This window comes from Oryzias latipes, chromosome 20 (assembly GCF_053564925.1).
Source record: "Oryzias latipes strain Hd-rR chromosome 20, Olatipes_Hd-rR_3.1".
NCBI lineage: Eukaryota > Metazoa > Chordata > Actinopteri > Beloniformes > Adrianichthyidae > Oryzias > Oryzias latipes.
The window spans coordinates 22,604,274-22,630,888 of record NC_136256.1 but is presented as its reverse complement, the minus strand read 5'-3'; the positions used below and the strand labels follow the sequence as shown (position 1 = coordinate 22,630,888).

Genomic DNA, 26,615 nt, shown 5'->3' with positions numbered 1-26,615 from the left:
GAGGGCAGTCGTGCATTGAAAGTTTTCAGCTGTAAAAGTTCATTTTCTGCAACAAACACGTTTTTTTTTAAACTTAGGTAACTAACGAATAAGACAGGTTTAATTTTATGATCTTTATTACATCTGTTGAACATTAAAACTCTAAATTATTACACCTGAAAACAATCTTCCCTCCGTAAAAACAGTATTAAGAGCAAGACACATTTTTCACAGCACTGCCTTTGTCGCTCCACAGCCTGAATCTGATCACTCTCACAGAAGACAAAAAAAAAAAAAAAACAGCTTTTTGAGACATAGAACACTAAAGCAGCACAAAAGCACCAAACTTAAACATGAGTCGCGTGGTTCAAATATTATCAAGACATGGATGTGAAAATTCAAGGTTTTCTCAGGCTTTCAGCAGTCAGGAAACTGCGCTGTAGTTTTTCCAAAGGGGTGGAGGCGTATTTTCATAAACTATCTTAATAATATTTGTCACAAATGACTTCTTTTGAAATGGTTCTGTACAGGTGTGAGGGTCTGCTCATGCCGCCTCCCGTGTTGAAAACAAAAAACATCCCAGTCACCATTTTGCACATCAGCAAAATCTTTCAGAATTATGAATTCTAATATATATATATATATTTAAGTGGCTTACCTGCAAAAAAGTAGAGTCTTACGCTAGTCTCACATACAGAAACGAAGCGTTTCTTCAACACAGCGTGACGTAGTTAAGTTGAGGTGCTCGTACATTAGATTCAGGCCACGATTACATCACAGCTGTGGTTATGTTTGCTATAACATATGGTCATACTGTACACGTAAGCATTCACTGTTCACTTAAGTAGTTATAGATGATGCGATCAGCTATGATAAGGTCACTTAAAAACTAAAGAGCAGGGCCTTTTGTTGTTTTTTTTTTGTAAGGAAAAAAACCCCCAAAAGAAAAAGATCGTGACATTTCCAGCCAAGGTGAAAGCAAAAAAGCTCAACAGGGAAACACTTTAGTCCTACAAGGACGTGTTCCCAACACTCGGTAATCAACCGACCGACCGACACGCATGCAAAACGTCAACCAAATCCCAGCAGCGATGACAGAAGTGGGACGGCGGAGATAAAAAAACAAAAAAAACTGGACATGAAAAACTTTGGTTGCCAGGAAGTGGTGAAGGCACGTGAAAATCTCCTTTTAAAAGTGGGGGCATGTCCCATCGCCATTTGACACGTCAGCATGAGAAATGTTGTAGGAATGAACGGTGGACATAAGAAAACAATAAATAAGCAGCGATAAAACCAAAAAACTAGAATTCAGCTAGTCTGGATAAAAGGATGATGAGCGACTGAACCAAAACAATAACTGCAGATTCTATGTTTAAAACTTGAAATAAATAGAAATCTGATTGTTTAGTAACTTTACGACTAGCTTTAGTTTGTCAAAAAGAGTTTTTTTTTTTTTAAAACAGCTCACAGCCAGTTTGTGGGGTTTGAATTTCGTCCCATTTTCCATCGTCCACCGACACCGGCCTCCTGTCTATGACTAACGTGGGTGTGGCGACCCCGATATTGTCATCCAGGGGAACATGCAAGTCCAAGTCTTCTCCCTAGTTCCTCATTCTCTGCCTTCATAACCCAAAAAACCCTTTTTCCTTGTGCTGTTTCGGTTGAAAGGCCACAGCTGCAGAACTCATTGCAAACACGACGATGACCGCCACCATCATCATCATCATCATCATCATCTTAAATTCGACTGCAGCCAGAGCGACCAACTGCCCTTCAAAATTCAAACCCTGCATTCGCTCAAGGAAGTATTCAAGCGACTTCTCCCAGCAGAGGGGGCGCCACGGTGTTTGAATGGAAACAGTTTGTCCAAACATCAAAGGAAGAAAAGAAAAAAAAACGGATTCTTTTTCGTTCATTCAGCCATAAGGAAATGTCATATGGAAAGCCTTTGTGCCTGCTTTACCAAGAATGATGTCGATGCAACACAACCTTTGGGCGACCCTCCAAAGTGCTGCGCTCCCCTGGCTGCTCTGTGATTTAGGAGCAGTGACATCATCCTCTTTTTTTTTTTTTTCCTTTTGCTCAAATATCCTCTCTGGCATCAGCTGTCTTCCACATGAGGCAAGGGTTAAAAAGACGGAAACGTTTTGGAGACTCGGTCCGAACCCCGGCGATAAATAAGACACTACTTTCCAGAGCCGTCAGATCTGCCGCCTCAGCTTTGCAACATTCACGCGTTCACAGCGCCCGCTGAAAACCTGTGCCCATCAGAAATGAAAAAAAATAAAAACATGGATCCTAACATGTCAATAAATATAGTTTGGTCACTTGTTGGCGAGAAGGTGTGGATTTTTTAGTGTGCACACAAAAAAATAAGCATTAAAACAGACGAAACAAGAGCTGTGGGCGTGGCTCTGAGGTGCTGAAATCTAAGAAATGAAATAAAAATCACCTTTTTAAAAGACACTGTTAAAAGATAATATGGTATCAACAAATAAAAAATAATAATAAAAAAAGAAAACCTAAATGAAACGAAGTTTGAGAATGAAACATCTGGATAATTTAAAATAGGCGACCCTTTCTCAGGGATTTGTAGTCTTTGTTGTCTCTCCTGCGCTCCTCCCACATGTCCTCTTGGAATGCTCACAAAGCGGCTGCTTGAGTCCTCCTGACGTGTTCAGTCTGAAGTGGGAGGGCTGAAATGTTAGCGTGCGGTCTGCTGGAAGTATCTGCATTATCTACGCTTTTGATTCATACGTAGGAGTGTGAGTTTGTGTGGGAGAGGCGTGATCAGGAGGCAGCCATGGCCTTGATCAGGTACAGTTTGTCTCCCTGCTCACTGGTGAAGATGGGGGCTTTTTTGTAGTGTTCGACAAGCTCTTCCATAGAGTTGAATTTGCGCTGTCCAATGCAGTAAAGGTTGTCCTTCAGCTGCACTTTGAAATGCTTGTTCTTGCTCTGGGCCTTCAAGGAGATGGAGAAGTCGTTTGGCTGAAACGAGAAGGAGACGGAGGTTAGGAGGAGCATTTCACAGCAGCTACAGACCAGACGGAGGTTGGATGAAGACCTGGCGACTGACCGACGACTCGCTGTCTCGGATGAGGAAGTCTCCCTCGATGCCTCTCTGGTTCAGGGCCACCTCCGCCTGGTGGCGCGTCACCTTTCCGTAGTACCACTCTTTCCCCGCGAATCGCCCGCTCACCGACGGAGAGATGTAGTCGCAGTCTGGTGTGGGAGGCCCGGCGAGCCCCGTGGATTTATGGGAGCTGGAGTCCAGCACGGTGACGTAGTTCTTAGGCACCAAGCCCAGCTGTCCGTCTGCTTTCCGGCACTTCCACCACTCCGGGTCGTTCTCCGGTTTCTCCACGACCTCCATCACCTCCCCTTTTTCAAAGTTCAGTTCCTCGTCGTTACCAGAGTTGAAAGGGTAGAGCGCCTGCACCGTGTGCAGCACCCTGTTCCCGTTGGCCGTGCTGCTCACCACGGCCGCAAGCTTCTCCGTCAGCGATGCGGCGGGGTCGCCGAATCCCCCCATGACCCCTCCTCCCGCCGTCCCGTCCACGTCTTCGGTCACGTAGTTGGACGGAAACCAACCGGACCGTCCGCTGTAGCTTCCTCGCCACCAGCCGTCGCTGCACTTCTCCATCACCACCACCCGCGTGCCCTTCACCAGCGAGAGCTCGTCTTCGCGCTCCGCCGTGTAGCTGAACTTGACCAGAGCGGGCACGTTGAGGTCGTACAGACGCTCGCCATTGTCCATGCTGGGGTCGGTCTCGGCGTTGGACGCTGAGTCTCTCATTCCTCCTTTTTTACTCTTCACCTTTCCGATGCCTGCAGGGAAATTAGAAGAAGATTCACAAAAAGAAGACACGATTTATCGACTAAACTACTTCAACCAGGACCCGAGCCTTCTATTGGTGCACGAAGAGGCTCAACGGCAAACACACCGACTATTGTACATCACTGCAGACCCAACCAGGAAAACCAAATCCCAGACAAATACCAGCAGCTAATCAGTATTTGGAGCTGTGCTCAAACACAGGGAGGGTGGGGAAGCAGGGTTAAATATCATTCCTTTCCACATGGCAGTGCCTGAAAGCCCCCCCACACTCTAAATCCAAATACATTCTTGGGGATTAGGTTGGGTGCTGGGGAAACAAAAAAAAACATTATGCTGGTGTTAAAAAGCAAAGTTTTTTTTTAGAAAGTGAGTGGGATGGAGACGTGTTTTGGCCTGAACCTGTGGAAGTGGAAAAATGAACATAGTAATATTTAAGCTCTGGGATTTCTGAGGGGAAAACTGCTTTGTACAAAAAAGGTTTAGTAATAGTTCCTGCCTGCATCCTGGCATCCCATAATCGCCTGCGCTGCTCCAGCACCTGCGGCCTCTTACTCACATCCTTGCTGTTGAAGCTCTATTATGCTTTTTGCTACAAGATTTCTTGTCTGCACTCCTCTTTTGCTAATCAGCCAGTTAAGGGTTTGGATTTCAGTGTGGAATGAGAACGGGTTTTATCAGAAAACTCGCAGCGATTGTTCCCCGACATTCCCGACCACCAGGAATAACCACAGACAAAAGGTCAAGTTTGACCTTTTCGTCCTGCCAACTTCTCGACCCAGCCCTCCGTGACTTCAAAAACGAGAGGACAACAATGCCCTTAGATCCGGGTGCTGGTGTTGGAGAAAATTTCCACCTGGCAGGTTAGGACTTGCGCAAAACAAGTGTAACCGGCAGAAGACGCAATGCTGAGATCATGCCCTCTGCCTGGCGCTCATGGGACCAAATAGAAGCCGTAACATCACAGTCTGCGGCGTCTCCCATTAAGCTGCTGCTGCCATTACAGCCCATGATCTTCCAACCAGGCTGAGGCCGCGAGGAGCCAAACGCTGATACGGTGCAGCGATTTCAAATGAGACCTTTTTTTTTTGTTTTCTTTTTTTCGATGACGTTTGCAAGGCCATTGCTTGCATAATCAAAAGACAGCTGGTTGAAATTATACAGTGAGTTAGGGTGGAGTCTCCAGGGCAGCGCGGGGAGGGATGGTGATTCTTATGCGAGCGGGGAACCACAGATAGACTGGTGCTGAAAGGTGCCTCTGACTCAAGGAGAGCAGACAAATTTCATGGTAGCGCCGAGAGTCCAACGTCAAATTGCTTCCAGGTAGACCCCTGTCATTAGTCCCACCACGGTCCCTAACTACAGGCTGCAGGCTGGGTGTTAAGAGCTGGTGTCTGGGGGTTATGTGTAGCGCAAATGCTAGTTAAGCATCTCTGTGACTCAAAGAGACAGCAGATGCTTTTTTCTTTTACGTTAAAGGAAAATAAGATATTAAAACAAATGGATGACTTCCATTTGATTAGGTTGAAAATGATTTTTTTAAATTGGTTTTAGCTCCAACAGAGTGGGAAGAACGTGACTTTTTTCCATCTATGATCAGGTGTCTGTGATTGGCTGCTTCCTGCTGAAGTCACCCAAACACTTTGCATTAAAAAAGCAAAGCCGCAGCATTTGACTAGATTCTCAATCTGCAGTAGCGCCAGAACGGAAAGTTAGATTTCCCTGTCCAACTACAGGCCGATGATGGGATGATAAGAGCTTGTCACTGGAGGCAAATGCATCTGCTGCGCTTGTGTTAATTGTAAGAACTTGCTTTTTGGTGGGAAGAGCTGCCGGCTGACGCTCCCTTTTTACAGTTTGGTAGATAGTATCTGTTCACGTCAAACGCAGAGGATGGAGAGGCTCTTCCAGCTGACGGCACAGCTGCAGTCTTCTCAGGAAACTGCAGAGAGGTGTGTGCACCCACTGAAAAACTCTTTTGGGGCCAAAAACTCCACAAGGTTTGGAGGAAGAAGTTATGAGACAAATCAATCCCACAAAACACCAAAATAACCATTTTGAAATCTAGAGAATGTAGATAGCAGCGGATTTCCTGATAACTGAAGCTAGTAAAGTACATTTTTAACTAAATCAGCAAAATCGGACACGTGGGAAAATCTGACTGAAAAAGTATGAATTTTTCTGCCTGAACAAAAAGCCAACAAGACAATGAGAGGTTTGCACAGTAGAATAAAGTCAAATCTAAACATATACTCCCCCTAAATAAGTTACACTTCGCTCGTTAACTGTCATTTCTTTTTCCTGTGCGTAGCCGGAGAGGAGTACCAAGGAAGGAAATTATACTCAGACAGATGGCGATAAATCTTTGCAGACAAGGAGCAAGTCACGCACAAGCTGATGAAGTTTTAATAAATGATGCCGAGCCGAATGAGGGAAGGAATGTGCCGTGGAGATTGTTTGGCTGCCAGTGACACACAGGAACTAGTTTGTTTTCAAACTCTGGCCTCCCTACGTCGGCTGGCTGTCCATTGTCTGCCGGGGGCCTTTCGACCTCCCCGCTTCCCGCCATTCCAGAGCTCTTCCTCTGCGGACAACAACACCCGCGTCAGGCTGTCTGACAGCGCCTTAACACCCCCCTTTTGCTTTCAAACCCTCCACCTTTGTTCAGGCTCATCAAAGTACAAAACACTCTTAGCACACTGGTGCACCACAGTCGTATTCTACACACATATTCCAATCAGGCTGTCCACATTGGGATGCGACGGGCGCAAAAAGGCCTTTTTCGTCGCTTTCAAGTTGACATGCGTCTTTGGAGTGCATCACTGCTTATTACACCGGCACACGTTAGACAACACGCCACTGACGACACAGTGTTCAGTCCAGAGAGCTAAGACGCACAGGAATGTTGTGATGAATCTTTGTTGAGGCTGCCTTCAAGGTTTGGCTTCAAAGACGCAACTGAAAGACTTGAAAGATACGCAGGAAGCGCGCCGTCTTTTCAACTCCAGCCATCTGAGACATCTGACGCCGGCATCTCTGTGACGGAGAACGGCTCGGGCAAAGAAACTTAGTTCTGTGAGTAGCAGCGATACTTTCCTTCAAGAAACGGACCGAATAAAACATTTCCAGGATTCAAAACTCTTTAGGCAGGATCTGTCAGTCTCACATTGGGCAACTTTAAAGTCTGATTGTGAAACCTGTTGTAAATCACGGTTATGTCAGCTTATTCTGAGCATATAATCCACAGGAAGTGGAACTAATGTTGCCGAGAGAGAACTTTCAGTGGATTATTTTGTTTTTTTTCCGCCTCTTTTGTCACGACTACAAAAACACTGGAGCAAGAATGCATGTGGTGAGGCAAGAATGCAATGAAAGATTGAGATTGCAATTATGAAAAAGAAGAGAAATAAAAGCAAGAAATGACATGTCTACATGTCGCCTTTGTAAAAATGAAAAAAGGGCTTTTTCTGATTCATGTTTGCAACTTGGTGAAATAATTTTGTTTGAAAAAAGAACATTTTTATCAATCATAAACTGCATTATTTTCCATTTAGACCCACTTGGTAAGGTTTTCCAATAACTTACTTATAGTATTCTGTATATCTTTTGCTAGAACGTTTGTTTTTTTTAATCGTAGTTTTTCCCTCCGTTGTTTAATCACTTTTTCTAAACACTGAGATCTACAAAAATATATTTATATTTATTTTATAAACTAAATATAACCTGCAGCAAAATTATAGCTACATACTATGGTTTGAGGTGAATTAGGGGTCATAAAAAGATGGACTAAAAAAACAGGGAAAAGAAAAAAAAACTGACAAGAAGTCATAATGACTCATTACTGAGTGACATATCATAAACCAGTTCAGTAAGCTCTTTTGAGGAAGCCGTTGCTCAATGATGGCGTTAGTCAAGTTCTGGAAAACAGAAATTGTTGGATTGTTGCTACTATAAAAAAATAAACACTTTAAAAAACCTGGGGTGTGATCAAGAAAACATGTTTCTGTAGATTTTTTAAAAATGTTTCAAGGGATAATCTGCAGCCCGTTAGGTTCAAAGGCAGCTGGGCCAAAGCAGGCTGTGCCCCCCCCCACCAACATGTTTACAGTGCTGGCTACTGTTCAACAAGTTCAGACCACTACTCACTTCCTCTGATTGGAAAAGGATTGGACAGCTTTACAGCAGAGGAAAAAAGAGGCTTTAGTGACAGTGTCCGGTCTGCCGGCTGCCTCTTAGTTCTGATTATGTGTCGGGCTTTTGGGGGTGCAGCGGGTGGGGGTTAAGCGATTTCCAGAAAAGACGCAGGATTTGGGAGTGAGGGACGGCGGTGCCAGGAGAGTCCGGCCGGCAGCCCCACTTCCTTCTCGCCTCCCTCTTCCTCTCCGCCTTGCACTTCTCCAAAGCTCTCCGAGCAAAATGTGGCTCAAATTAGAGTTTCCGCTCGCTGGGGAGGCCGGGAAACAGGAAAACAGAGGGAGGGGACCGAGAGAGCAAAAGGCAGAAAGACCAACTGCTCTCAGTTTACACAGCCAAAGCATTTATTAGCTCATCTCTATCTCCCCCTCCTTCTGGACTACAAGCAGGCCAGTTAGCAGCACACAGCGATGAGCGTTCACAGATGATAGACAGGGCCAGCAGATAACGCCGAGCAGCTACAAGGTAAGATTAGAGCGGCGTGTACGCCGGGCCCTTCTGGAAAAGTGTGTCAGTGCTGGAAAGTATCAACAAACCGCAAGTCGTCACAGGTGACGGCATTCCTCTGATAACTGCAGGAGATGGGAGCCCGGCCTTCATCAGTCAGCAGAAACCCCTTCCTCCTCTTCACACAATGACTACAGTGTTCCAACACCAAGCACCCCTCATCCCTTCAGACCGGCGGTGGGGCGTCAGCCCCCCCCCTCTTCACAGGAGGACTGAGCTCGCCCTCAGGCTAGCATGAGAGCACCCACTAGTTATGCCTTGACATATTCCAAAGCAGGGAGGAAAACAGAGCCGGTTTGATAATCTAATCCACCCAGTTGTAGTTCACAAAACTAAAACAAACAGGAGGAACAAACTGAAGCGGGATTATGGAGCTGTGTGAGGCTGAAAGGCAGATTTCTGCTGCAATTACAGGCTTGGGCTTTTCAAACACATATCCACCCAGCCTCCCACAGACACAACCTCTAAAGCCGTCTTTCTGCCAGATCGACATGTTAGCACAGACAGCGGCCTCCTCCCTCGATGAATGAATGTGAGAAACCTGAAGCTGGAAGTCTGAGCAGAAACAGAAAGCACCGACTTTTCTTTGGTTTCAATCCTAAAAAAGGAGAAGGACAAACACTGCCCTAAAGTTCAGGGCAAACTTTTGTTTTTTTTCACAAGTCAGAACCCCCATCGGGCGACACGGAAGGCAAGTTAAGTGAAAAACTCACGGAAGAAATGTTTGAATAGGTTAGCCATGTCCATTTTGGGCTTGTCCTCTCCCCCTCTCCGCCTGACTCTTTGGTGGCCCCCGCTCTCTTCCCACTGCAGCCGTAGAGTCATTCCATGTGAACACCCAGAGAACTGGGCGGAGCAGGGAGCAGGCCGGCCCACTTTTCGATCATGTGGCCGGGACTTGGCCAACGAGAAAGTGAGACAGAATGGCCTCCAGTTCAGCTCTGGAAGGGAGGCTGCAGGGGCCTCATGGAGAGGGGGAGGAAGAGGAGGCAAGAGGTTTGAAGCTTCAACTCAAAGACAGACAGAAAAGAAATTAAAGATGAGAGCCAAAATAAAAAGTCTGACGTTAATTTCCTCCTCAGATGGCAGCAAGTCGTATATTAAGACGCAGAAAAGATTAGAGGGGGAGGAAAGAGCGGCGGGGTGAGTCAGTGGCCGAGGAGCGTCACATGACTGCACATGTTTGCAGAGACACTCAAAACTTTACAACCAAGGAAACCTGAAATTCTCATGCAACAACACTCAGCCTAATGCAGAATCACCATCCACTTACGCATTCTAGCACATGATGACACCCACACAAAAAAAACCCACAAGAGAAGAACAAGGGGACTACAACACTAAACTAATGCACAGCTTTAAAAGACCCACTCTGATGAAAACGGTGTTGTTTTTAGCATGTTCTTGTGGTATTTTACGGATGATCAAAATTGCAATCCCAAGTATTTCTTTATTCAAGTCTTTGTAGAAGAAAAAATGCAGTTTGAAAACACTTGTACCGTATTTTTCAGACTATAAGTTGTTCAGAAGTATAAGTCGCAGCATTAAAAAAAGAGAATGAAGAATATATGAGCCTATTTATGTTTAATGATAAATAAAATTAAATAGAAGATGCTCTTGAGTACAAGTTGCACACCTGGCTAAACTCTGGAAAAAAAAAAAACTACGACTTATACTCCTAAAGAAACAAAGTGGTGACGTAGGAACTACAATCGGAAGGCCACTGGCTTCCTGCCCCGCTCCATTCTTATGCATCCACTTGTAGACGACTAAAACTATGTACGTCTTTGTATTCGGTGTCCGACTGTTAGTAATGTTAGGTTGGGGGTGTGAGAGGCTGTGAACAAGGTGATCCGTGATTGGTCTTCAAATTAAAGATGATTTTAAAGGGTTAGCCTTCATTCCTGAGGGGTCTGCCACAACACAGCTAAATAAATACCAGTCTAATCAACCAAATGACCATTGCAAAGAAAACCTAACAGCACTGTAGGCATTCTAGCTTCAAATAATGTTTTTATTTTTATTCTTATTTTATTTTTTAAATATTTTATTTATTTATTTTTTTTCACGTCTCATTTTGAGAAAGGTGTAAGAAAAGCTTTATTAATTAAGTTTAAGGAGCGTTAATACGTTTTCTTCTCTCTGTTCCCCTTTCGTTAGGGCTGTAACAAGTATCCGAGTACTCAAATTCTCGCGATCTGCTCCCGAAATTCAAGTACGAATTTTCGCAATGTCTAAGATCACTGATTCACGATCTTTTTAAATATAATTGTGTGTGGTAAAAATAACATTCAGGCACAATGTATGTATTGCTCTAAAATGTAGAACAATGTTGGATTTTAAGTTTACAAAGTAAAAAGCGCAGTGCTACTGTCAACGGAAGTAAGCTAATCTTCAAAATAAAGTGTTGGTAAAGCTTCCTATTTTCAAAGTAAAACGAGTGCTTTTGGTAGTTGAAAAATAGAGACTGAAGATCTGCTTATTAATATAAGTTCTGAAAAAAACTAATGTGTCTTACATTCTTTTGATTGCGCTAATTATTTCAACGCAACGCAACAAGCAGATTCTGCCACAGAGAAAAGTAGCTTTTCATACAAATATGCAATGTTTTAGAACATAACGTGATGCAGAGCTTTGATAATGAAAAACTGTGGAGAACTTTTTCAGGATTTGTTGTTCAATGATCGAGAACAACAGTAATGTTCGTTGTTTTGGTGTTGCTCCTGTTACTGCAGAATTTTACCAGGTTGACGAAAAAAAAACTTATTTGAAGGAATAAGGTAAATATATGTGGATCAAACCATGCTTATCCAGGTAGTAAAAGTGAATATTATGAGAATAATTCTATACATTCATACTATAAAACACTGGCCAGTTCTTGCATGCAGTTTGCAGAACAAAAAATAAAAAATAAAAATGGCACACCCCAAACCGCAGGAAGACAAAGTTAATGGGGGCAAAAGATAAGTGCTACACAAACACTGCCATGAGAGATATATTTATGAAATGATGAAATAATTGGAGGATGCTTTCACCTAAACCAGCTCTTTTTATTTTGCTGAGGGGAGAAGTCCCTGTGGGACCTGCGCTGTTTGAAACATTCACCCACTACAGACAAACATCTTCAGCGCCACCGAATAACATCATGTCTCCCAAAACTATTAGCGTTTTGGTCCCAAATGGCATCAATGTCACCATTTGCTGCTAGTACTTTACTGTAACAACTGCTGCAGACAAGGTACAGTGAAACCACCGTGATCTAATCTAAACCACATCGGCCTGTTGCATAAAACATTGAGCAGAGCTGCTTTGGTCAGCTTGTGTATTCGGATCATGATTTGACACCAAATTAAAAAAAAAGGCCCTGAACTCTTGGAAGAAACAGGTTAGAACACCCTCCATGAAAAGAAATTCCTTTAATGTAAACTTTGTTTAAAGACAACAGAACAAGAAATTCAAAAAGAGAAGGAATGTGAAGTTATCTCACAGCGCTTGAAGACTAAAGGTCAAAGGTCCGTGTGTGAATCACGGATGATTCTAATTATGTGTTAGCGAGAAGAGGTAAGCTAGGACTAACTGTGACCTTCACTGACACGCACAGTTAAATGTAGCCTGAAATCTGTTTTACAAGGCAGACGGTCACAACAGGAAATCTCACTGTGATAACCAACACCTGTGCTGGTTCACTTCCAGACATAAGAAAAACAAACCGGAAAAGTGGGAAAAAGATTGAAAAAAAAGAGAGAATTGAAAGTCTTGGAAAAGAAAAAATATAACAGGAACATCTAAAATCTGAAGAATAACCTAAATGCCTTACCTGAATACATGCTCCACGGTAAAAGTCTAAACCTAACAGCAGATAAGTAGGTTTGACTCTGAAGTCTTCTGCGAGGTTAGAAGCTGCCTGAGCTTCAACCAATCAAGAATAAGCCTAGACGCATCTGCATATCGACGTCTGAAGATCACAACCGTGTGGTCACAGAAAAAGCGAACTTGCCCAGATAGAAGAGAGAAGTATAAAGCTGCAAAGCAACCACAATGTCTTTTCAGCTCACAGTGAAGCTGGTTAGAGTCGGGTGCCATTATTCTATGTGATTTTTTATGATTCTCCACTTAAATGAACAAGTTCATGTTAGCAAATTGCATTCAGAAATCCTTTTTTTTCTTTTTTGTACAAAACATCACTGGACAAAAAAACGTTACCGAGTGTGTCTTTGAGATTCTTGACAATAGAAGCTTTCCTGGCGCTGTTTTTCCTCTCCACGTAGTTGGACGGAACAAAGCCGGTTTTGTTGGTAGCGTTTCTGACCCTCCACCAGGATTTGGAGTCATCCAGCAGCCAAAGGCGCTCATTTTTTTTGATGTCCAACTCCTGGTCCTGCTGGGCCATGTAGTCGAACTTGGCGATGACGATCACCTCTTCATTCATCTTTCACCAGAGAACTGAAACACGAAGAAAACGATGAAGCATTTGCACCATCAAAGCAGCAGATCTTAGTGAGCCTATCGTCATTCTAAGGTTACTTTGAGTATAGATCACACACATCACTCCTCTTTGTGACACATTCTCTAAAAGTAGAAAGAAACTACTGAAATGTTCTCACCTGTACTGCATCAAAGCTGAGAACTTCAAAGACTCCAATGCTTCTGTTAACCTAAGAAGAGAAGATACATTTAAAGACTGAATGAATGATTAGTGTTATCAGTCAGAGGATTGATTTATCTGTTGCTGTTTTTATAATATACTTGAAATAAACCAAACTAAGTTTTTCTTAATTTCCACTAATTTCCACTTGGGATGCACCAAAATGGAAGTTTGTGGCCAAACCAAATAAAAATGAAAACACTAGGCCGGAAACCGAACAGTTACTGAATATCAAAATGTGGATGTTGAGTTTGTCATTATTTTTTAAACACTGCATAGTCTAGAATACATTTTAGACATGATTTTCAATTAAATGTTTATTTTATATCTTTTTATTTTTTACAGTAGCCAGTGTTTTTCATTAATATTAGGCTAGGCATTCAAACCAAAACGTCAATTCCAACACTAGATAAGGTAATAATGTTAACATTATTACAATAAATGTATTTGTCGCTCTCAACCAATTCAGAAAATATCTCCCCAAGGCTGGTATTTTAAAGAAGGCATAAGATCATCAGTGCGCGTTGATTAACCACTTTGATTGCGTCACACGCCACTATTCAGCCTTACTTTGACTCACTCCCATCGATGGCCAAATGTGTCTTTATTGAGTGCATCCCTACTGTCCACCCTGTTGTAGCCCATATAATATTTACATCATCCACTTACCCAATTTCCCAAGATGGGATCAATAAAGTATCTTTATCTTATCTAGAACCTGGAAGACCTCAGAATTTGCTGCACTTATTTCCACATCTTTGCAGACTACATCTAACCATCAGTTGTCTCCCTAATGTCTTTTTCGGTGTTTCAACACAAATAGCTGTAAACGTATAGAAAAAAGGTGTTACTTTTTTCTCTCCTAATATTTATACAAGGGATGGTTTCCTTTAAGGAGAAGCCCAACAACTGCCCTTTGTGAGCCCAGAGGATGTCAAATATGACTGTTATGGGGGGAAGAAAGGGGGCACTGTGCAAAAACAATGTCGAATTTTGGTTTAATTGTAGCTCTGCTGAAGCGTATGCAGATGCGGGGCTTGCATGAAGGGCATAACAAATGAGCGGGGCTCAGATTCTCCGGGCGATATGAAATATGAATGTGATCCGCTGTGAACGCTTTTTCATGTTCAACAAAGCGCACATTCACAACTGCACGGTCTTATGACCCAAACACCGCGTGGAGCAATCTGGCTTTACTTAGGTTGACCTTGCAGATACTTAGTTGAGGAACGGATGAGCGAGGCTCCATTGACGTGGTCCCTTAGCCGCTCTGATGTCACGGGAGTGGATGAAGTTTTGGGGAGCTGACACGGACTTCATTGGTAGAGAGCTCTTGGGGTTTTATTTTTTTATTTATTAAATTTACCAGCAGTGGTGTCTAGTTTTCAGGCACGGCTGACCTAGAGATGATTCAGAACCTGATCTTCAGCTAACATGAGACAAGCCTCCCAAACTAATTTTCAGTATTAAGTCAAAGGAAAAGTTTTTTTTATTTATTTATTTCATTTTTGGATTTAGACAAACTTTCAAAATATATATTTTTTGAAAACAGACAAATATTCAACTCTTACAACTGCATGAATTGACATCTTTGGTGTTTACTGTTGTTTAGTCTGAGGGTATGTTGTTGAGATGAATGTTTTTCCCCATTAATTATTTAATCATCATCACAAGGAGCCATATAAGGGAGTGGCACACTAAAACAAAACCTTAATTTACCCTCCTCTACAGTCTCATTCATTTAAACAAAGGCGACTCCACTCCCTGGGCTGGGCTCCGTCACTCAAACAAAGCAGACCAAAGTGCACATGTGTCCATTTACATCTTCAAGATCTCAGCCCTTTTGCTCTCTCAAACCCCTGAAAGGCAGAATTGTCTCCTGCTTTCAAAAAAGAACTCTGCATCCTAGCCCCAACATCTCTGGTTGCCATCACTCCCTCACATGCAGCTTTCACCTCAGATTGGAGACTTATGACAGTGCAGATGGACAAGAAGGAAAAAAGATGTGACAGATGCCCTCAGCTGATGATGCTGCAGTAGGCTAAGCCAAGGCCATTCCCTACTCAAAAGCATTAAATACCAGGTCAGACAGGTCAAAGTGCTCGAATGTGTCACACTCATATCCACTATCAAATCCATGTACACAACTACCCACCAGAATGAAAAGGCTGCCCAGTCCATCACTGAACAAATATCCTGATCCAAACCTCCACAGTTTTTCAAGACCTGCTGCAATGACAATTGTGGTTTTTTACATGTTCTTGTAGCATTTTTCTCATGTTGGAGGACATGTATAAAGAAAATGAAGATTCAAATTGCATTTCTGAGTGCCTAAAAATGTAAAAACATAAACTACAATGGGCGGGCCACGAGCTCCCTTCTCTTCTTCATTCTGATGCATCGGTTTCAAGACAAATAGATCCATGAACGTCTTTGTTTTCCTCGTCTAAGCTGGAATCTGGCTCAAAACTGTATGGCTGGATGGCTCCTATATTGTTCTCCAGTATTTGTTGCCCGCTAATGTTAGCTTGAGGTTTTGAGAGGCTGTAAGCTAGCAGGAGAGCGTGTTAACAAAGGGAATGATGGGAGATGAGCCCCTGTTTACTCCACGCCAGTGGTCTCGCCCACAACTCAGAAGCAAATTTCTGAAGAACTACTGCCGCTTTGGAGAAATTGTCCCAGAAAAACGGCAAGTTTTATCTTTTACCTAAAAACAGGATAATCACAATTAAAAGACCACTGGGGACGCTTTTACAAAAAAATCAAAAGATGGTTGGAGAAGGATTTTAATCAAACATCAACAATTTAGGACAGGGGGTCTCATTCCGTCAAAGGGTGTGACGGTAGATTGCGGACCATCAAAGATATATATATATATATATATATATATATATATATATATATATATATATATATATATATATATATATATATATATATATATATATATATATATATATATATATATATATATATATATATATATATATATATATATATATATATATATATATATATATATATATACAGTGTGTATATATATATACACACTGACCAAAAATATAAACGCAACACTTTTGTTATTGCTCCCATTTTTTAATGGCATCAAGTATAAGTATACGCCATTTGAACTCAAAGATGTGAAACATTGTCCACATACACAAAATAACCAATTCTCTGAAATATTTTTCACAAATCTGTCTAAATCTGTGATAGTGAGCACTTCTCCTTTGCCAAGACAATCCATCCCACCTCACAGGTGTGCCATATCAAGATGCTGATTAGACAGCATGACTATTGCACAGGTGTGCCTTAGACTGGCCACAAGACAAGGCCACTCTGTAATCTTTAGTTGTATCACACAGCACAATGCCACAGATGTCGCAAGTTTTGAGGGAGCGTGCAATTGGCATGCTGATAGCAAGAATGTCCACCAGAGCTGTTGCTAGGGAATTGAATGTCCATTTCTCCACCATAAGCCGTCTCCAAAGACGTTTCCGAGAATTTGGCAGTACATCCAACCGGCCTCACACCCGCAGACCACGTGTAACCACACCAGCCCAAGACCTCCACATCCAGCATGTCCACCTCCAAGATCGTCTGAGACCAGCCACTCGGACAGCTGCTGAAACAATCGGTTTGCATAACCACAAAATTTCTGCACAAACTGTCAGAAACCGTCTCAGGGAAGCTCATCTGCATGCTCGTCGTCCTCATCGAGGTCTCGACCTCACTCCAGTTCGTCGTCGTAACCGACTTGAGTGGACAAATGCTCACATGCCATGGCGTCTGGCACGTTGGAGAGGTGTTCTCTTCATGGATGAATCCTGGTTTACACTGTTCAGGGCAGATGGCAGACAGCGTGTGTGGCGTCGTGTGGGCGTGTGGTTTCCTGATGTCAATGTTGTGGATCGAGTAGCCCATGGTGGTGGTGGGGTTATGGTACGGGCAGGCATATGTTATGGGCGAAGAACACAGGTGCATTTCATTGATGGCACTTTGAATGCACAGAGATACCGTGACGACATCCTGGGGCACCATTGTTGTGCCGTACATCCAACAACATCACCTCATGTTGCAGCATGATAATGCACGGCCCCATGTTGCAAGGATCTGTACACAATTCTTGGAAGCTGAAAACATCCCAGTTCTTGCATGGCCAGCATACTCACCGGACATGTCACCCATTGAGCATGTTTGGGATGCTCTGGATCGGCGTATACGACAGCGGGTTCCAGTTCCTGCCAATATCCAGCAACTTCGCACAGCCATTGAAGAAGAGTGGACCAACAATTCAAAGGCCACAATAGACAACCTGATCAACTGTATGCGAAGGAGATGTGTCGCACTTCATGAGGCAAATGGTGGTCACACCAGATACTGACTGGTTTTCTGGGTCCCCTGACCCCCTCAATAAAACAAAACTGAAGATTTCAGAGTGGCCTTTTCTTGTGGCCAGTCTAAGGCACACCTGTGCAATAATCATGCTGTCTAATCAGAATCTTAATATGGCACACCTGTGGGGTGGGATGGATTGTCTTGGCAAAGGAGAAGTGCTCACTATCACAGATTTAGACAGATTTGTGAACAATATTTCAGAGAATTGGTTATTTTGTGTATGTGGAAAATGTTTCACATCTTTAAATTCATACCATAAAAAATGGGAGCAATAACAAAAGTGTTGCGTTTATATTTTTGGACAGTGTGTATATATATATATATATATATATATATATATATATGTAGTTCTTTTTTTTCGGGGGGGGGGGGGGGACTTTATAGTGCATTATTTTTTCTCTATTTCACTACAATGCTCATAACACAGAAGTTCAAACAGTTTCTTAATAAGAGTATGGCATGCATGTTTGAGTTATTCCTTCAACAAAAAACTTTTTTTTAACTTATGATAAACTAAATTTATATTTATTGCAATTTATGAGACAATTACAGATGGAAGCCTCTAAAGACAGAATAAGAGAGCATATTAGTAGCATGCAAGCATGTCCCAGCAACAAGGCAACTAGTGTTACAGTCACTTAACCATCACCTCATACTACTGTCTAGAATAACATAGAATTAATTTAAATCTGGCACTATTATAAAGACACTGTATTACAGAGACAATAGCTGATTTTTTTACCCTTTGAAAATTCTGTTTTAAATAGAAAATAAATCATTTTTTACTTTTTTTTTCTAATCAAAAAACTACAAGTGCATCTTAGAGTTGAGAAAGAGATGCACGGTGCAAATCTGCGAGTCGTTTAATTACTATGAAACACAGTCACATGAGTTCACCACATCCTGCAGTCAACATCTGCCACTACAACCCCAAATGTCTCAGCAAAGAACCAAAAAATAGGACCCTGGTCAAATAGCGCCTCTAGTGGCCAAAAATACATTTGTTTTGTCTTTTTTATTGAGGATTTTTAAACAGAAAAAAGGAAACAGCATTGTCACTGAGAAGATTTTGTGCTGAACGTTACTATTTATCACTAATGAGAGAATGTAAACATCAAGTCACAATAGTGAGTAGAATAAACTCTGAGGGAATGCAAATGGGATCTTCCCTCCTCGCTGTGGGAACTAATAGTGTCACGTTGTTCATTAGAATTGTTGAGGCACTGAGACGGCTACAACATGAGCTCACAGAGGTAGACAGGGTAACCTAATCCCTGTGACAGCCTGCTAAAATCACAGGGCTCTGCTGCCGTCTGGAATGTGCTCACTGCTAACTCAGCCCCACTGGCCGGCTGCACTTCCTCCTACTTCAACTAAAACTTGCTCTTTGGCCATACGGCACTTCGGCTTCAGGAAAAACCAAGAGATAGATGCCGACTGACCAACGGATTGTGCTCTTTTTCACAGGGAACTGCAGCAGCTAAAGCCCATGAGACCACATCTCATCCCAGATGACCTGGATTCTTTCAAATCTAATTGTAGGAGAGAAACAAGGGGTCATGGGAGACTTGGCAGGCCAGCTGTGACACAGGAAATGTGGACACAAGGGTGACCGGATGATGGGAAAGTGATGCAATCTGACAGCGAGCAGGCTTGAGTTCAGAGGGTTTCCGATGATTTATCTTTGCATCGATGCATGTAATGCACCCTTAAATAGATGAGAAGACATTTCTGAGCAGTTTAAACATAAACTGCATCGTTAGAAGGAGAAAACGCCTTTTAGAAAACTTTTTTTTTTCCATATTAGAATCAGAAAAGACTGCACTCCTGACTGTGTGAAAGCTTGACCACCCCTTGGGATTCCTCTCAGCCTTTGGGAATAACAAAAATAGCCCCCCCCCCCCCCCCCCCCCCCCCCCCCCCCCCGACATGTATGAGTGGAAAATGGAAAATTTCAGAAAATCTAGAAAAGCATTTTCAGGAGGAGAAGAAAGTGATTTCTCAAAATGTTACTTATTGGAACTACAACCAACCAAAGCGTACCAGGTTTAATCAAAACGCATATCGTTAATCCCATCAAAAATCCAAATGTGATGCAAAATCCAAAACCACCACACCAAACTCAGTCAAGTGTTTTGACTTCACACTTTCAGTTCGCCGTTCATAACAGCTGCATGCCCTCCTATATGGTTTTAACTGTGGTGCCCAAAGAGGGAGGGGGGGACTAGTCAACTGGATGGGGTTCTTCTTGTTTCAAGGATGCAAACTTAAAGACAAACTGTATGAAGTCATATTATAATCTGGTTGTGGGAGAAATTGTTAGGTTTTTGTAATCAAATGAATTGTGGCAGTTTCCAGACAAACCCCAACGCAACTGAAACTGATGTGGACACAGTTTTGTGTTATGCAATGTGGTCTCATTGGATCCAGTTTCCCCTAACAAGGAGAACATATTTCCTCCTAACATATTTACCAGTTCCCAGCATCAGTACTCTTGGAGAAGAGGTCGATGTACATCCTGTCCTCCTCTGACAGACTTTTCTGTTTATTGTATCATAGCCTCCTATAGCATGCTATATCAAGTGAAAGAAAGGAGCACAAGAGGCTATTATCTGGTGCAATCATTGGTTTTACCAACGTATTAATCCATCTACTTTCAATCAGGGTGTTCAGCACAATCCTTTTCACTTATAGGCAATATCATCTTAAGCATTATAGCCCTTCCCAATGTAATGACAAACAAAATATCTTCTTTTTTATTAAAAAAGGTGAAACTAAGACTAAATAGCAAATGAAAATAACAATACAGCAATTTTCCTCAATAAGGAGTTATGCATTTCTCTTTTTTCCTATCATAAAAAAGTAGAAATATAAACAAAGAAGGGTATCCTATCAATTCTACTGCTTTAATTTGAAGTTTTGGCAAATGAATTTTAAAAAATACCTAATTTTTTCCCCAAAAAAGTTCCCTTCATGGGACGAAGCTCCAGAATTCCCTGGAGGCGTCGAGACCAATGACAGCAAACATAATAGTTGAAATGATCAATATTTCATAGTGTGATTTTTTTTGTACCCTCTGTGTCTAAAAACAGATGGTAACAAAAGTCTGACACAGGAGGAAAAGGGGAAATTTATAAAGTTTCTTGTTTAATTCAAATGAATCATAGCTGAGATTTCTGCCATGCAGCTTCATTTTCCAAAAAGAAGGGTAACTACATCAACTCCACTTCGAGTAGAAAAAAATTTAAAATAGAAAAGAAACTTGCCGACTGTTTTGGTTTGAAGTCTTATGTCTTGTTGTTTCTCGTCACGCAGTGAGTAATGATCCATGTCCAACTTCTGCAAACATTATGGTTGGTATCTGATACAAAGTCTGTGGAAATATTTTTAGTTCAGGACCGGTTACTATGACTACCCAAACTAGTTCCTGAGACTTGACTCTATCAATGAGTCGTAAAGACAACAGAGGTTATAAATAAGGGCCTTTTTGAATAATACATTTTTTCTCATTGGTCTTTTATTCCTTTTTTATAAAACAAATCGAACTTTGATGGAACTCTTGGAATGTTTTTTGGAATCTTGCATTTCAGTACCATAGACGAATTAGATTTTCCTGAAATCACCTTTACGCAGTCTATGTACGTCAGACATGACAGCCAGATCAAATTCATTGAGTTTGCTGAACAGTTATAACACCATAACAAACAGAAACCAGCACAACACAACATGCTGGTTGTAATTGTGTGCTGCTATGTTCTTTGCATGAAAGTGTACTTTATAACGTCAACTTGTTTGTTTATTTCCAGATTATTCCCACAAACTAACAAAATGAACAGTCAACGTTGGATTTTTGCTGGTACCAGATATTTTTAAACATGAGTTTTCCAATAAAGATATTTAAACCTTTGGTTTCATTTCTTAAAAATATAACCCAAAGGAGAAATAAGTCAAGTCACAACTAAAACTTCTATTTAGGGATCTACCAAAACCCAGCCACTAAACAAATTTAGATGGTCAAAACAACGTCATTTGACTCAAATCTTAAATTGGGCTTTAGTTCAATTAAACCTAAACATTTAGGGAAACCAAATAAGACATTCACTGTTGGGTAATCAGGTCTCATCAAATTTTAGAATTTAGTACAGATTTTGTCACTTGGTGAAATGAGAAGGGTCAGCATGTGAAGATAATCTAGAGCAGAAGTGGTGCAGTTGAGATCCAGAGGTTGACTTGTACAAGGACATTTTCTTTTTAAGACAGGGGAGATGAACCATCTTTCTGGGCTTTGTATGTATCGCTGAGCCGTGTGCTCCTGCGCGTTACTCCCGTTCAATGTAGCAGCTGTTCACTATGTGGGACGTCTAATCCCAGGAATTTTGAACTCATGTTGGCGCTACAAGTAAGGTGTATTAAAACAGGGGGAAAAAAGGAAGAACTGACTGGCTGTCACAACAAAGCTGACATGTCATAGCCTGTTGGAGGCGCTCTAATTTATTCACACGTATCACTGCCATAGAGTCCAACAAGAATTATAAAAATCTACACAGTGGCCATAACTAATATAATCATAGGACACTAAAATGACAAATTCCTGTAGGTTTATGATCAGATTGTGAGTATGAGCTCTAATATGCTTCCACAAAAGGACTAAACAAGCAGCTTAGGACACGAGTGTAGAAGAACCACAGGTTGGAACTTGTGCATGACCATTTTTAGAGCAGGAGGCATTTCAGATGACATGTTCATCCAACAAAAAAACTGAGCTCTGCACAAACAGCAAGTATCTCGATCTCTGATAGGACACAAAGGCCTCAGAAGTACCACTGAAAAAAAAAAAACTCAAGCAAATTGTCCCTAACTCAAATCTGATATTCTAAAAAATTATACGTTTATGGCGTATTTGAATTTGAAATGATCTATTTCTACCATGTGGATTCTAAAATTAAATCAAGTAACTTGTGGCAAAAGATTCAATCTATGGTTAAAAAAGCAAACTACAGGGATGATAGAGGTAACGAATAAATCAAATCCATTATCAAGTTTCTTTAGGACAGTAAATAAGTCAAATGTGATCATGACATCACATTCATTGCATTAAAAAGTCTGATTATGATTTCTCTGACAAAAGAAGACAAAAACCAAAAATTCCCTGGTTTTGATCTATGAAATACTGTGCTCATGTGTACTAATAAGATAAAGTGTCTTGGGCATGTAAGTAATATCAGAAAACATGTCAGATGACGCCGATATTTACAGACATGCAGTGTCGTGTGGTATATGGCCAAGCCAACCCTCTTTCTCAGGAGTTTGGCATGTGTACAGAAGAAGTTAAGGTGGTGTTAGTTAAAGCATTTTGTACTCCTCTGTAAACAGAGGACAAACTATAAAAAAAAAAACAGTATGAGAAAGCTGCAGGTGGCGTACAATGACCATCTAAGAGTGCTTTTAAATAAGCAAAGGAGGACGAGTGCTAGTGAGCTGTTTGTCTCTCTCAGAAATGCCACTCTCTGGGCTGGCATGAGCTCACTCATGTTCAGGTTTATCTGTCGGCTAAAGGCTTCAGATACTCTCATCTGGGCCATAAGTAACATTACATTTAGTTCCATTCGCTTCCAGTCAAATTTGTGGAAACACTGGACAAATAAAAAAAAAAACTGTAATTTTATTTGTCCTTGTAACTCATGTTTATTGTGCCTTATCTATAATTAATTTTTTTCATTTTACTTTATTTATTTCTTTATTAAATTTATTAAGTTTGACTATTGTATTCTTAATGTGTGTAGGCTTGATATTGTGTCTTTTTAATGTAGTGGGTTTGTGTACTTCTTCTAGTGATTGGACAAAAACTCTGAAATAAATTCTATCCATCCATCTATCATCCATCTTTCTATCCATCTATCGATCTATTCGTCCATTCATCCATCATCCTTCTATTCATCAATCTATCTATCCATCCATCCATCCATACATCTATCTATTTATTTGTCCATTCATCCATCGATTGATCCATCCATCCATCGATCTATCCATCATCCATCTTTCTATCCATCTATCAACCTATTCATCCATCCATCCATCATCCTGCTATTCATCAATCTTTCAATCCTTCCATACATCTATCTATTAGTCAGTTCATCCATCGATTGATCCATCCATCCATCCATCTATCCATTGATCCATCCAACCATCTATCTATCCATCATTTATCTTTCTATCCATCTATCGATCTATTCGTCCGTTCATCCATCCATCCATCATCCTATCTATCCATCCATCCAATAGTCACCTTAGGGGTCAAATTGTATTGTTTTTAAATCACAAAATACACAGATTTCTTCCTTTTTACAACAAAATCAGTGATGTAGAGTTTTCAATTTGATAGTATGCTCCTAATCAGAATTGGAATAAAAGCGTAAAAATTAAATAATTATTTAAAAAAAACAATGCCTGCAAAGGTTTGTTTTTTTATCATAATGGAAACGTATTTTCTATAAAGACTAAAATATGACTAATTTCCCTTTTTTGTCATAACTGCAGCAGGGTTTGTCCATAACAATATGAAGTCACTGTTGCTCAAGTGCCCACATCCTCAATTTTACTCGTCCAAAGCCACTGAAAGAAAACCCCCAAACCATCATGAAGTATGACCGAAATAAAGCACAACTGAAAGTACTTATTTTAACAGGAAACCTTATAATTAACCTAAAATTAAAATCGATAGCAGACATTCAAACCGCACTCAGGTGCTAAACCTTTGCAGAAGTGAGAAAAAGCTACCACAAAGAAAGCCATTAATGGAAACTTCTCCTCAGAGTACATCCAAAACTAAACAATGCGGCATATCTTTTTTTTTTTTTTTTTGGATAAACTATCTAACAAAGAAATCTTCTCTAGATTGTGTCTATTTGCACAAGAAAGGGTTATGAAATGTCGAAACATGTTGACATGCAAGAGCAATCGACGCAAAAGGGTTTTTCAAAACTGAATCCAGAAAAAAAGAGGAAATGCATTGAAAAATGTTGCAATAACTCTATTTGGGAGGGAAAAAAGGAGAGAATATCGACATTTAAAACGCCCCACTTCTTTACATTTTTAGCAAAGAACTCATGAAGAGAGATCAGTAAAACGACTTATTTCACGAGGCAAACTGCAAGCCAGTGGAGTTTTCTGGCTCTCATAAAATGCCCATTTGATATTTTCCCCTTCGACTTGAGTTCGACTTGGTGGAGACAGGAAGTGCAGGCAGACGCAAGAAAAGAGATGACAAAAGGATATTCTATAAAATGAGATCATCATTCCATATCCAGAAGGTTTTAGTGTAATAACATATGTGTGCAATCGGTGGGGATGAGGGGGGAGATCCACAGAAGCAGGCCTTAGATGAAGACAAACTACCGTTACTGCAAAGCGTGCACGTCTACACTGAAAGCCGGCTTCAAGAGGAAACCTCAACAGTGACAGCTGACAGCTGCAACTTTTCCAAGCACCTCAACCTGTGGCTATTCCCGTTTATGGGTATAAAAATGCACATTTTAGCACGTTAAAACAGGCTGATAAGACATCACCCCCTCTTTAAAGTGTGCCTAACCTCCACATGACTTTTTAATCTGGACAGGATTCCAGAAGACAAAGTGTTTCTCTCAGAAACCTTCAGTGTTGACAACAACAAAAGAAGCCAGTGTTCAGCAGCTGCTGGTGTTTGGATATGTTACTCCCTTGCATCCCATGAACATCCCCATCCAAAGGACTTCAAATAAACAAAAGAGAAATCCAAAGAGCCATTTGGTTGGGGAAAATACTGGCACCATGAAGAAGCAACTCTAGGTGGATTTTGGGAGACAAAAAATGCTCTTTTTTCAAATAAAACATGTTTGTTATTTTTTTTTGTGTAAAATCATTTTTTTAAAAAACGCATTAATAATGATATTTTTGATACAAGCTGAGATGGAGAGGAACTTCAACCCTTAAGCTTGAACTTTATTTTAAGATGCTACAGTCAAAATAACACAAGTCATTAAATAATATTACAATATATGCAATAAAATGACACTATACAGTCACAAAACGCTTCATTTTTTTTACTAAATGCTTTCAAATGCGTCAGTCTTTTGCTAAACTTCAGTTTTTAGATTTAATGTCATAACTTTAGCTTGACAGCGTGTCAATACATCCAACGTGGCTTAAAAAAAAGAAAGAAAGAAAAAAATGTATACCGCAGAGGGATTACATGAAACCGTTACAGCTACTAAGGCTGATTAGTATTTTTGATCAGTTTGGTTAAGTCTTAACCTTTAGCCTGTGTGAGCTTTAATGTTGGTTTCAGTGAGATCAGGAGCTAGTTTATATTACTCAGGACAAACGTTTCAGCGGCAGCAGCGTGGATCTGCAGGCAGCGGGGCATAAATTCAACAAGCCAGATATTTATTCAAACCACGTCTCTTACCTGACTACTGATGGCCGCCTCCAATTCTCTCTTCTCTCTGGAAAGGATTTTTAGAAAAGGGTCTTAAGAAAAAATACTCGAGAAAAAAAGGATGCCCGCTAGCTAGGAGCAAGTCACCATAACCAATCCAAGAAGCTAGCCTAGCTGAGGAGACGCTTTGCTCGCTAGTGTGGCATTTCTGCATCAGACCGTATCACTGCTACTGCACGGCTAAGCTAGCTAGCTAGCCGCAGTCTCAGCCTCCCTTACTCCAACGGGATTGGCTGCTGGAGAATCCACTCCGTTCCTATTGGACAACTCACCTGTCAATCATTTACACTGCAGTTGAATGTTCTGCTTTGTTTTAGGAAACAGTTATTTCTACTCGGATAAAAAAGAAGAAATCAAAGAGAGAAAGCAAATTAAAATAAAGAAATTATATTTGATTTTTCAGATAACGGGTCAAATTAGACCAATCTGTACCTCAGAAAAGTTGTGTGTAGCCCCCACAACAATCACATTCCTGCATGTTTCAAGAAAAGTTAATCATTACATTTGATTTTACATGCACTGATATTCAACCAGCTACTGTTTGTTTGAAAACATATTGTTACATTTAGGCTGATATTAAG

General features: G+C 41.1%; 1 protein-coding gene across 3 annotated transcripts; it reads right to left on the bottom strand.

The window, feature by feature from the left end:
• Positions 1-98: 98 nt before the first annotated feature.
• On the bottom strand, positions 99-26,221 carry nck1b (NCK adaptor protein 1b). 3 transcript variants are annotated; one of them, XM_004081088.5, is made up of 5 exons: positions 26,005-26,221; positions 13,123-13,173; positions 12,722-12,961; positions 3,059-3,810; positions 99-2,970 (listed from the first exon to the last, which is right to left on the bottom strand). In XM_004081088.5, the coding sequence occupies exons 3-5, from the start codon at positions 12,945-12,947 to the stop codon at positions 2,770-2,772; spliced, it is 1,179 nt and encodes a 392-aa protein (XP_004081136.1). In that variant the 5' UTR covers positions 12,948-12,961; positions 13,123-13,173; positions 26,005-26,221; the 3' UTR covers positions 99-2,769. The 3 variants fall into 3 exon arrangements, with proteins under 3 accessions (XP_004081136.1, XP_020568351.1, XP_011487270.2); XM_020712692.3 differs by having other exon boundaries at positions 3,047-3,810; positions 26,005-26,199; XM_011488968.4 differs by lacking the exons at positions 12,722-12,961; positions 13,123-13,173; positions 26,005-26,221 and adding an exon at positions 9,232-9,378.
• Positions 26,222-26,615: the final 394 nt, after the last annotated feature.